At 37.9% G+C, this 13,354-nt stretch overlaps 1 protein-coding gene across 1 annotated transcript in view; it reads left to right on the forward strand.

The window, feature by feature from the left end:
• The window catches only part of LOC137297934 (uncharacterized), a 237,060-nt gene extending 227,323 nt beyond the window's left edge, over positions 1–9,737 (forward strand). The window contains exons 98-106 of the mRNA XM_067829924.1: positions 2,241–2,354; positions 3,020–3,251; positions 3,919–4,109; positions 5,177–5,314; positions 5,801–5,914; positions 6,402–6,734; positions 7,533–7,763; positions 8,384–8,497; positions 8,655–9,737. Coding sequence (XP_067686025.1) covers positions 2,241–2,354; positions 3,020–3,251; positions 3,919–4,109; positions 5,177–5,314; positions 5,801–5,914; positions 6,402–6,734; positions 7,533–7,763; positions 8,384–8,497; positions 8,655–9,259 — 2,072 coding nt within the window. The 3' untranslated portion in view covers positions 9,260–9,737. The remainder of the gene's footprint in view (positions 1–2,240; positions 2,355–3,019; positions 3,252–3,918; positions 4,110–5,176; positions 5,315–5,800; positions 5,915–6,401; positions 6,735–7,532; positions 7,764–8,383; positions 8,498–8,654) is intronic.
• The last annotated feature ends 3,617 nt before the right edge of the window (positions 9,738–13,354 follow it).

The following is a 13,354-nucleotide window of genomic DNA, read 5'->3' on the forward strand; positions in this document are numbered from 1 at the left end:
TAAGTGAGTAAGGCTTATGAACAAGGAATTAGAATTATCTGTCTTGAGTAGACATATCATCGATATCTCTAACTTTAACAAAACAATTCGTAAAGGAGAGATAATTCCAAGTTAAAACTGAGTTATTGTTCATATTACCTATTTTCTTTAGAAAATGTGGAAAGTTAGGCATTCATTTTTAAGAGTTTTTGGCATGTAATGTAATGTCAAACAAATTATTTGTAAATGACTTGAAGTCATCTTCAGCCATTGTCAACTCTTTATATCACATTGTCAAAAGCAACACTGTCAGAACAGGAAACTGTGTATATTAATGTGAAGTAATGTATTCTTTCTCGATGCAAGTTTCCGAGAATGTTACTTTTGTTGTTTATACTTTTTGTGGTATCACAAATCTATATCTCCCTTTCTGTCAGGTAAGTACAGTGTTTATGATGTTCCTGTCATGTGTGTCATTTGTGTTTATAGGTCACAAATCAAACACTCTGAGCCTGTAGATCACTGTTTCTAACATTTTTTTAGCAACTGTAATGGAAAAAATCTAACCCATCAGAAAATACTAAATCCTATGTTTCAAACTTTGTCTGTGAGACCATAACAGATAGCTACAGGGTCATTGTTGCATCATACCAGTAACAAGCAGATTATGGGGTATACACAAATCTGAACCTGACAGTTATGTCTTTGACAAAACATAAAATGATTCAGCTTTGGGATTAGGATTAGGATAGGATATTTATTTAGTGCACATATCCACCCAACTAGTACATGCTCAAGGCTCTAGTATTTTTTCTCTCGATCTTTGGATATCAGCCTCTACGGCACATCATATTATCAGTCTCAACTCCCTGGGGAGTATACGACTTAGTATTCATAGTCTGCTTGATTACTATTTGAAGTATTCCATATGTTTTGCATATTGTCCTCTTCCAACATCCCTTGCATCTGAACTCAGAATGAAGATAGAGTTCACACAGCATGAAAATGCCCACCTTATTTGTCAGTGTTTTCATCCTTGATTAACACCATGAAATTGACTAACATTTGCACAGTTTTAATCTTATTCAAACAGCATGAGACTACCTACATTGTAGAACACAAGAACCTTATAATGTGAAAGGTATCCCTCGTCAGTGAAGGAAACTGTCAAATCTTCTCTACTTTACTCAAATTATCAGAAATAAAACTATATCTTGAATTATTATCAAGGTGAATGTTTATATTCTAGCATGTGGAAAGAATTCACAAAGAAATCAGTGTTTGACAGTGTCTACTTGGCAGCCTCCAACATTTTGCCAATGCATTGCCATGAATGTCTTTGTCACCCCCATTTTAACGCTCCTTTCCCTTTAAAGACAATATCTCCGATTGTATTAAGGAGATAGAAGATGCATGGCCAATTCAAAGAAAGTTGTTGTGAGTTGGTAAAATGCATTCAAACAGGTAAATCAAAATTTCAGATATCTAAATTAGGCCTATTACAAATCACAATGATTAATTCTACGTCATATTTCTGAGACCAACAAGCTAACTGAAAAGAAACTGTGTTCTGATTCAGTGAAAATATTTCCCCAAACTATATATTTTCTAAGTTTTGTGTATGTTGTGTCCAGAATGTGTTGTGTATAGAGTAATTAAAGACTCTATGTAAGATCATTTCATTCCTGTAACATTAATGGTAATGTCATCATGTATAATCAGTTCCCAGTAGTTGTGTTTTTATTTCACATCATTTGAGAATATTTTGTTAGAGTTCTGTTGCTTTTCATCATAGTGTTCCTGGATGCAGAGACCCTGCATGGGTTTTCAGCTGTGAATGATCTCTATGCCAGCTTTAATAACAGAGGCACCATTTTTCAGCTTCATAGCTTTTACCTTGTCAGCTGTAAATGGCTGTTGATGGTGTTTGTAATTCCATTGAGTCTGGTATGTTGAGCTTACAAGGTGTCATCACAAAGAAAGTGTATGTCCTGCACTGAGTGAATATCATGCAACTAATACAGGAGTCATCAAATGCACAACCTTCCATCATTCTTGGTGTAATGTATACCCATCACAAAATATGTCAACATTTGATGACTCCATTGCATAATTGTTACTTGACATTGTTAATGCTAAGATTTACAGCAAACTTCTAATTTCCCGATTTTAATAATTAACAACTGTAACTATTAAATGTCTGTTTTGTAGAGCTTGTTTGTTCATGTGGAAGACATTATCATTTTCATACATTTGTTTAGACCAGGACTTCTGCGCCAGTGACCCTTGTCAAAATGGAGGCCAGTGTCGCAGTCGATCTCTTGGACACGTCTGTGAGTGTCCCCCAGGATTCACTGGAGATAACTGTGAAAGAGGTGAGTAGTGATCATTATTTGGTTTAGGTCCATAAGTTAGTTTATTCACGCTCTTATCTCTTTCATTCTCTGGATATTAGTACCTCCTTCACTGTAAAGTAAAGTCTGGAAAGTTTAAAATTCCAAAAATAGGAAAAACAAAGATGTATTAAAACTAATTTCAGGTATACGTATGATAGAAGTCAGTTGTTTGCAAAAACCTTATGTAATTCTGTTCCAGTTATTAGTACATCATTCACTAGAAACTTTTGTTTTGAGTTTGTAAGCCATCAGTCCATGTACAAAAAGGCAATACAATTGATACTGTGCATAATGGGAATAGGGAGACATTTGTGTCTTCTTTACAAAGGATAATAATTTAAGAGCTAATTTGATAAATTTAGCACAATTTGATAAACGTATTTCACTGTAAAATGAAAGTAAAATCTTGAAAGTTTAATATTCAAAAGCATGACATTGAAAGGAAAGCAAATCCTGTGCATACATGTAATAGAAATCTGCTATATAAAAGTAAGTGATTAGGTTTCAGAAAGGATGCCATTCAAAAATCAATGAAAGATGTGTTAAAATATTTCAGCTATAAAATTGGCATTCAGTTATGTGCCTGCTGTATGTAATCATTATTGTTTTCCACATGAGACAACTTTTTTTCCTTCTTTTTTTAGTCTGCAAAGGCAGAGCTGATGTTGTGTTTGTGATTGATACTTCTCGATACATGAGTCGTGAAGATTTAAGAAAAACCAAACGATTTGTGCGTGAGGTGATCAAGAAAATGACATTCCGTACTGGCAATTATCGTGTCAGTGTGGTCAGCTTCAGCAGCTACCCATCCCTGCACCTCTCTCTGGATGAGGGATCAAGCAAGAAGTCTGCCAAGACAGCTGTTGCCAAGCTCAGGTACCTAACGTTAACTTCTTAGATCCATGTTAGTGTGGATTTGTCACACAAATGACTCCATGTTGAGGGACACAGGTGACTGTATAGTGGATGCCTGTGTCAGTAAGAACAGTCAGAAATGACACCTATGCTGTAATTGCTGCTTACCAAAGTAGCAAAGGTATTGTGGCAACTATTGCTGCAGTGTTAGCTACCGCTGTCATCACAACCCCTCTCCCATGAAGGGAGAAGGTCCCGGGGTAGAATAGGCCTTCAGCAACCCATGCTTGCCATAAAAAGCGACTATGCTTGTCGTAACAGGCGACTAACAGAATCAGGTGGTCAGACTCGCTGACTTGGTTGACACATGCCATCGGTTCCCAATTGTGCAGATCGATGCTCATGTTGTTGGTCACTGGACTGTCTGGTCCAGACTCGATTATTTACAGACTGCCGCCATATACCTGGAATATTGCTGAGTGCATCGTAAAACTAAACTCACTCACTCACTCACTCTATTCCCTTATGTCCAGTTATGTTATGACTTTAATGTTCCCCTGAAACCCTGGCTGCTCAGTGTCTTCCTTCTTCACTACAATAACAAAGAATGTCATTGTATTTCACTATACAGTCGATGTCTTTGGCAGTATTGTCTTGCACTTCAAAAAGCATTTTTACTTACTTTCAGGAAGTCCTATGGGGATCCTAATCCACCCATGGCTTTGAAGAAAGTAAGATTCCAAGTGATCAACAACCCTGGTGACAGGAGAGGCATACCCAACTATGTAGTCCTCATCACCAAGAGTTTAAGGTACTCCCAGCTGCTTCGTCTAGAGGTCAACAAGCTGAAGTCCTCTGGTGCCAAGGTTGTTGGTGTTGGTGAGTTCAAATATGGGTGTAGTAAAGATTAATTGTATAGTAATAAGCAGAACAGCTAAATAAAAGCTTTCATTAATAGTTCCTGTATATGTCTCACAGGACATGAATGTTATTTATCTGAATCAGCACCATTACTGTTACTGTTTGACTGGTATGGCTGTCTCACGTTAGCCTTATATTCTTTGGCTACAATCAGATTGAGATCATATCAAACTGTGTATTTCAAGATGTCATGTGACAGCTATCCATCCAGGCTATGGTGTGGTGTGGACATGTGCATTGTCAAATTTCAAAGGATTTCAATGTTGGCCAAATTCAAATTATGGATGGCATCTATCAAACTTCACGGTACTTATTTGACTGTCAAAAGAGTTTTTCATTCTGATTACTTTGAGTTGGCCAAACAATTTTAATGCATGGGAAGCAATTTGAGAAAACATTATAGCACTGGCTGACTTTTGACCATCATTTTCTTAGTGTCTGAAATCATTCAGAGAAGATACGTCTTTCACCACTTTCTCTATGTGCTATGCCATCAAGAAGGGAATCATCTTTGGCACTTTTATGTCAAGATTGTAGCCATATGCCACACATTATAATTTTGTACCAAAAAGAGGCCTATTTCAAATAACTTCTCATGCTCTATATTTCCCTGTCGATTACGGCAGCTTTTCTGCCAGTCAAACTCCTGAATTTTACAATTTTTGGTCCTCTTTTCATGTTTACCATTTTCATTGTGTCACCTCTATGATGTCTTCACATAGCATAAAGGTAATTTGTAGCACTGCAATGAATATATTAACATCTGCACTAAATATCAACAATATTTTGTCTTTATTGGTTTCAGTTATCAGTGAAATGCAAGTCATGTTTGCAAACCTAAAGGCATTGGTTATAATTAAAAAGTGAAACCAAAAATTTGTTTATGCTGATTATGAATCTTTAACATCATTTTCCCAGGATAAAAATATAAAAATATATCCAAGTTGAAGCAGGGCCAGATTTGTCATATAGTTTATTTACATGCTCCTCTGTTGAGTCTTTTTAATGAGAAAGGACTGTTTCAGGCATCAACCTTAGTGGCTCTGACCAAAAGATGCTGTCACAGTTCGTCTCCAGGCCCACTGATCAGATGATGTACTTGGCTAATCGTGCCAATGATCTCAAGGGCTTGGAAGAGAACTTTGTCCAGTTTGTCTGCGAAGGTCAGTACTTTGTCATAGTTAATTACCATCGGAAGTATATTCATTACCCTAGGTATTATTAACAACTTACTTCCTACTTCCTGTAATGAAGTTACATGCAATCACTTTATCATTATTTTATAGTACTGAACTATGACTTATTAAGATACATGGCTGTGAAATTAGATACTGCATGCTTAATGTACGAGTACATACTTTTACACAACTAGTCTATCCCTTAATTTCAGTCATTGATGTTTTATCACAACTTGGTGTTGCTATGTATCAACCTATCACCAGAATGTTGAAACAAACAACAAGATTACAACACAAACAACAAGATTACAACACAGACTAGATTACAAAACAAACGACAAGGTTGCAACACAAACAACAAGATTATAAAACAGAGAGACTCTATTTACCAAATATGACTAAATCAGGACCCTACAAAGTAAGATCTAATATTCTTATATTTCTTGTCATGTAATTGATTCTGTTTTTCAGAAAGCAACATGTGCAGTTCAGACCCCTGCATGAATGGTGGCTCGTGCATCAATTTAGACCGGGATTACACATGCCAGTGCCCAGTTGGATATGCTGGTCGACATTGTGAAAGACGTATGTTGTCAAACTTGTCTTCAGTGCAAACGTAATGATTTCTCGAACATTTGACGATTTTATTTCATGATGTTTATTTGCTCTGGGGACAAAGGAAATAATGAATCCATTAAACTTCAAGATCACATTTTCAGAGATCTTTTCCACCAATGTTTTATCTCATGTTTGCCTGATAGGTTATGAAAATTAACTTTTAACCATTCATGTTGGTATTAGTTGGGTGTTTGGTTGTTCTTGTTGTTTAGGTGTGATAAGTATCATTATTATAGAAAACAACTTCTTTAAATAATCACACAATAATACGCAGCTACTTTTTCCCATGCATTAGATTAATGACAATGGCAGTTCTGACATAATACATTTGGAAAGTTCATCCACTTTTAAACATTAAAATTTACCCAGTAGTCCTTTTTCACTATAAGTTTGAGCTAATCTGTTCTAATAGATTGATAATGTATTCTAATATTTTGTATCACTCTGTCAAAAGGATGCCAGGATGACCTTGACCTTGCCTTTGTCCTGGATGCTTCTGGCAGTGTGGGATATGACAACTTCCTGAAGATCCAAGAGTACATGTTCTACATCATTGATAACCTGAATATTGGTCCATCCCGTACCCGTATTGCGGTGGTCACCTTCTCCCAGTATGCCCGTGCCCACATCTACCTGGACCAGTATGATAACAAGAATGATCTGAAGCATGCCATTGCTGGCATGACATATGAATATGGCAACACAAACACTGCCTCTGGAATAAAGCTCATGAGATCTGGAATCTTCTCAAGACGGCGTGGTGATAGACCCAACGTGCCAAACTTTGGTGAGATTTTTAATCAATTCAAACAATTCAAATGGATCATCTAAATGTTAAACCAAACTAAATAACAGAAAGGGTTGATTAACATCTGTGTTCCCTTTCCATCTAAATGTTTAGGGGGAGGATTTGGACATTTCACAGTTATGGGTTCTACCATAATACCTTAATTCTGAAAGTAAAGAATATGTTTAATGTGGTACAGGTTGTTCAGCTTGACCTGATCAAGTGAATACTAATGTGTTGCGTGACCATGGGACAGCTTTGTCAGCTGATTGTCAAAATGTCCGAACAGCCAAGACAAGGTTGCTGTGTGACATCTCAGTGTCAAGAAACTTTCTTTAGCTGCAGATAGTTTAATGTTTCCTATTTGGGCAGCAAGCTCCCCTATTTAATGAAGTTAACTTAACCAGCTGTTTGTGCCATTTGACCTCCTGGGTCATGCATATGTAGATTAGCTCAGGTCAAACTGAACAACCTGTATATATGTAGGGGTCAAGTGAAAGAGCATTACAAAAATCTGAACTGTGTAAGGTTTTCCTTTCAATGTTTGTTTATGAATAAAACTTATGCAGTGATTTGTAATTTTCCCCAAAGAGATTCACTTTTGTCTGTCAGTATTTCTGTACTGAGTATGTTTTCAAGTGTTGTCTAGATAGTTCATGACCTGTAATCAAATCTTGAAACTGTGACCTTACAGATTGTTTTGATTCTAAATTATATCTAATAGAGATGTGTGTTACTGTTAACACATGTGTAAGGAGCCTCATTTAGAGTGGTTGTTCATGTTCTCTATTTGTACAGCTCTGCTGATCACAGATGGCCTGTCCAATGTGAACGCTGAATCTACAATCCCACAAGCTCAGTATGCAAAGGATTCTGGAATCCACATGTTTGCAATTGGTATTGGAAGATTTGATGCATGGGAAATTGAAGGAATTGCCAGTGAACCAACTGACAAGAATGCTTTCATTATCGATGACTTCTCAAGATTGTACAATGTCTCTACTGGCATCCTGGACTCTATATGCAGAGGTACAACATGCTGACCACAAGAAATCTCATAAATAGATAAATCTTCTAGCAGAACAAAACAGTACTCAAGAACTGTCAATGTATTCTCTTCAAAAAAAGTAGGGGATAATGAACTTTCAGCGTGGATAGAAATTGTATATGTTAACAAACATTTCAAGGACAGACATCTTATGAATTCCCTCTGTTACCACCCCCAAACACAACACATGATACATACGTGCACAACACCATAGCCCCATACACGAGCATGGGGTCCCTTCCTTGATTTTGATGTTTTTTCAAGAAGGTCGAGAAATCACTTAGAACATCAGTTTTGACACTCATCTTGCATCACACATTCGTTAGTGTTTGTTTCTAGTCATTTGTTTAAAATGGAAATCATATACATTGCATACCATACACCAATCATATTTCAAACGCGACTACATTCCAATAACTATGGTTGTAAGGAAGTGCAAATGGTGATGCACCCTCAAAACATTCAATAATATCATATCAACATTGATTGACTCCAATGAATCTCATAAATATTTTCAATCGTAAATAATGAAAAATGAAGATCCCCTACTTTTTTTTAAGAGTACATGTATTTTATCTGTATACAATGTTCCTTCTTTCAGATCCTGGTGTGTGCGCTGACAACCCATGTGTAAATGGAGGTGTGTGCCGAGCTGGAATAGGGAAGTACACTTGTGATTGTCCTCGAGGATTCCTAGGTTACAACTGTGAGCTTGGTGAGTAAAACAAGGATATATACTTTATATATATACAGAAATATTACAGTCAAGAGAGAAGATTGTATAATTAGGACATTTCTTGTGTATCATATTTTGTCAAGGTGAAGTCAATGTCAATCAAGACTGTTTACAACCTGAAAACTGTCTTTTTCAGATTGTCAGGCACCCAAGGACATCGTGTTGATGCTTGACTCCTCAGCTAGTGTTGGACAGGAGAACTTTGGTGTCATGCAGAAGTTCCTAGCTGCTATTGTGAGGGATCTGACGTCTACTGGTGTAGAGCACAGATTCTCCCTTATTACCTACAACTCACAAGTGCGGCTTGCCTTCAGTCTCAAACGCTACAGACAGGTAAATCAAATCGAGGATGCCATCATCACTACACGCTATAATCCTGGAGGCTCCAACATCGCAGATGCCATCAGAACAGCATCAGAAGTCTTCTCTCCCAGTCTGGGTGACAGATCCAATGCAGACAACATCGCCATGCTGTTCACAGTAGGAAAGTCTTCTATCAACTCTGAAGAAACTGTCGAAGCAGCAGAAGATATTAAATATGGTGGCGCTAGGTTTGTTGGTGTTGGAGTAGGAGTGTCAGATCCTTCAGAATTAAAGCTGATGGTATCAGACCAGAATGATTTATTCCAGGTGGCATCAGCAAGCCAACTGAGTGAAATTAGGTCTGAAATCTTACGTAGTTCATGTACAATAACATCTGGCCAAGGAGCAGGAGGAGAGCTAGAGGGCAGCAGAGGCTGAGAATTCTAACTTTATTCTATTCTATAACCAACTGCTAATATATGTGTTCATCCAGTGTGTAACATAGGACTTTAACCAAGGAGGTATTCCTAATCAGGGTTCTACCTGATTCTATGAGGCAGGGTAGTTGACCGTTTGCTCAGCAGGGGGAGCTATAAGCCCAATAGCGCCTCAGATTCACCACCTACCTCCTGTGCTTATGTTAAAGTTTTAGGGTCTGTTGTTGTATCCTTGCTCATCATCTGTGTACAGAATGTGCAATTGACTTGTCACTGCTTCTTGTAGCTGCAGCCATTGTACACTGTCCATGTCTCATCTAGGTCCTTCATCATAAGCCACATGCTTCTTTAGACCAACGTTCTGTACCCGCAACAAACCAAATGTAGATCACTAGTGTCAATGTGTTTTGTATAGATGTAATAAATTCATTTTTGCAGAATATGGCAATTTTATAATAAATAAAAGACTTTACAATCTATTTATTTATTGTATTTGTTTTGTTTACATCCAGTTTGACTGAAATACTTAAGGTAATGTTCAATCCAAAATACTTGATAAGAAGATAACAGAAGAAAATACTGTCAGGGAAAATCCTCTCCCAAATGAAAACATCGGTCATTGCAGGGATTCCCCTGGTAAAACAGATTTGGGAGATCTTCATCCTGCATGTAGCAGCTTTGCATAGGTTAGAATTTTACCTGTGCAAGGTGATTAATTACGGAGGTAATCTTATTTCCACCTCAAGAATACAAACGGGCTACAGACTAATCTCTGAGTCCAGTTCCCCTCTGTGGTACTTGTCTCTGTCCCACATCACTGATTTCATAAGCCACAGAGGGAAGTGATTAGAGGCCATGTTCCTCAGAGGTACAGGTAACCAGAGGTGTGAATGGCTTGAGTTTATTAGTGCTTAATTATTTAGGTGTTAACGAGGTATAATTAATTAAAAGATAAATTGCTACTGATGCTATTGTGGTAACCTCTTCCGCTCGCCTGCCGGTTGCCTGCAGGAAGACGCTGCCGATTGGCACAGAGGATGCAACAACTCAACAGATAGCCACCAGCCTGAAACTGTTGTCAGGTGTCAACACAGATCAAAGAATGTTTTCCAGACACCCCAAGCACCCACAGAGACCTGGTGATGACTTAAAATCTCAGCAAGAGGTACAAATCCCACTGTGGGAAGTGCACAGGGTGGTTTACAGTTTAACGCCAAAACATAGGAGGGGGCTGGCATTTCTTTATAGTCGGATACATATTTCATGATAAAGATCAAACTACAAATTTCCCTTCGTTGGTGATGTTCCCAAACAGTATACACAACCACAACTAAAATCACATATTACCTCGTCATATAGCATATGTCCCTGTGCAGAGGGTCGACTTAAGTAAATCATTTCGAGGTTGACACACAAATCAGTACAAATACACGCTGTTGTAAGGGAATGTTCAAGGAAATACTACAGCCACCATCCAGGCATCCTCGATATCTCCAGGGTCTATGTTCCGAAAAGTCTCCACTATGGTATAGTATAGTGGAGACTTTTCGGAACGTATACCCAGGAGATATGGAGGATGCCATCCAGGTGACTCAAGGACACGCAGCGAAACTAGTGACAGGAAAAACAAGTAACATCTTTGCAACCAGAAACGACTGTCAGTGAACAATTGTCACGATCCCATTTCACTATTAGTTGAAATCTCATTTTGTATTTTTTGTGTCTCAATTCGCTATCTGTTTGTTATAAATATTATTTGATCTTCTGCACAATGGGGATATCCCTTGACGAGTTACCGGCTATTGCGCCTGAACAAGACGTTAGTACGAAAAGCTAATCAGATATTGTGCATGTTTTCTTAATTATTCACAATATCAAGAAAACAGTGAACACATTCAACAACGTTGTTATTTCGGACGTGAGTGCACATGCTTTTCGACGTACTTTAAGTAGTTTTCATACAATATCATGGAGAAACTAAGAAATGGGCGTACGCGTTACTTTGAGACCATGAACAGAAACAGTATATGTATAAGTGCAAAAAATCACGTACCAGCCACTGATTGCATCTAGGATAAATCATACTATCAAAAACATCGCTGTTCTTTCCAATATCCTTGTCCTATAGTTGTGAAATAACTTGCAACTTCCTATATACTAGTACGTTTGTAAACCTTTTGAACTCTAAATTTCAAAATCATTGGAAAATTTCTTGAATAGCGATTTCCACCTGTTTAACTTGCCAAAGTAGATATCAACATGAAATATGACTCTGTGTGTGTATGTGGAAGATGTTAGTGCAATGACAATATATTTCACGTAAAAATGAAAGGTCCAAGGACACGTGATTAGAAATGTGAAGTTAATCGCATTTACCAAACCTTTGTAAAAAAATATGTTTTGCCTACATTGTTACTCGAATGAATGTCTATATATGGTGGTGGGGCATGTTTAACTTAGCCATTTGCTCTTGGACACTAAACATATGATCTAATATCTCCAAATTGGTACATGTTGGAGATGTTTTAGAATGCGTAAGGTAATGTCTGCATACAGATGATTCCCGAAGGCATGCTGCAGAAGCATCTCTGTTTGGACAAGACAGTTGCCATGTGGGTTGTGTCTACACACAGATCACCTACACACTCGTACTGTATGAACACGACAGCATTAACACATACAGCAGTTGCATCACATATTCATGTGCATTCGGTGAGTGAGTGAATTTAGCTTTACGTCGATCATGGCATCCCGGGATGTAAATAATCAAGTCTGGGCGGGACAATCCAGAGAAAACAGCATGAGCTCAGCGGGTCTGACCACCCGATCCCATTAGTCGCCTCTTACGACAAGCAAGGGATACCGAAGATCAATTCTAACCACGAACGTACATTTGGCAGATGACCTTTACACAGCGTTTAATCGCTGTGTTGTTTAAAATGAATTTTGTGTTCCTCTTAAGACTGACCACACGTCTTCCACGTGTAATGGTCAAAAGAGTACAAAAAATACACAAAAAGTTTATCCGTTGCTTAATTCACGTTATACAAGTATGTAATCACATGTTGATGGTAATTAAGGAGCCAATTACAGGATCTGTGCCTATGCATCGTATCTCAAACCACTTTTGCCTTCTGAAATTTGCCAAGCTCCATAGGATGGGAATGTGATGAAGAGCCCTCAGTAAAGGTGTCCTGGTCCTGGAGTATAGAAGTATGAAAGTAACATTGATTTACTCGATGTAGATTGCTTTGTCAACTTGTGGATAAACGCTGATGACAACATGATTGATGGTTTTCAAGAATGTACTGCTGACATTGACATTGGTATCTGGTGCAAATTAATATTTCTGGCTGATGATTTTGTCATAAATGCTCCGTTTGCATTAATTAAGAAAACATTGCAAGTGTAATTAAACAGCTCAGAGTACAGGATATAAAAAAACACCTCAAAAGTAACGATCTCAAAGTATCGGTTGAGTACGCATTTCAGAACAATACTCAATATGAAACAATATTATGTATGGCCATTTTGACTTTTTGGCATAGCCATTTTGATTAGGGTGAGTGTGGCCATTTTTCGTGTGGCCTAATACTTTCATAGATAGTAGAAAACGTTGTCAAGCGGTTCACCAGGGAACCAATTCCTGAACTTGATCGACAGGAGATAGAGTCATCATGTGCGATATTACCAAACGTGACAAGCGATTCGATTTGGTTTCCTCTACATGATAATTTAAGAAGTGTAAGGGAGCTGTGATCGGTACGCTCAACCAATGCCAGCCAAGGGAGGTAATACAACCACAGACGCATCGATGGTACAGTGGAGATTTATCAGAATGTCCACCATGGAGATATCGAGGATGGGCCAATCCTCGCTCCTTCTCCCTTGCTAGCACTGGTGTTTAACCTTTTAACTTTTCATGAAAGAATGGGCTTCAAATACATAGAGATTATCAAAGCAAATGGAACATAATTTATTGTCAGAATTTAGCTGTCAGTGATAATTTGTTTGTCATGTATTCGAACACATACACCACTAATTCTGCCCTTGCAACTGATTATGAAATTGTTTGTTGAGCTGTGATACCTTGTCC

The sequence above is a fragment of the Haliotis asinina genome, chromosome 10 (assembly GCF_037392515.1).
Source record: "Haliotis asinina isolate JCU_RB_2024 chromosome 10, JCU_Hal_asi_v2, whole genome shotgun sequence".
Lineage (NCBI taxonomy): Eukaryota > Metazoa > Mollusca > Gastropoda > Lepetellida > Haliotidae > Haliotis > Haliotis asinina.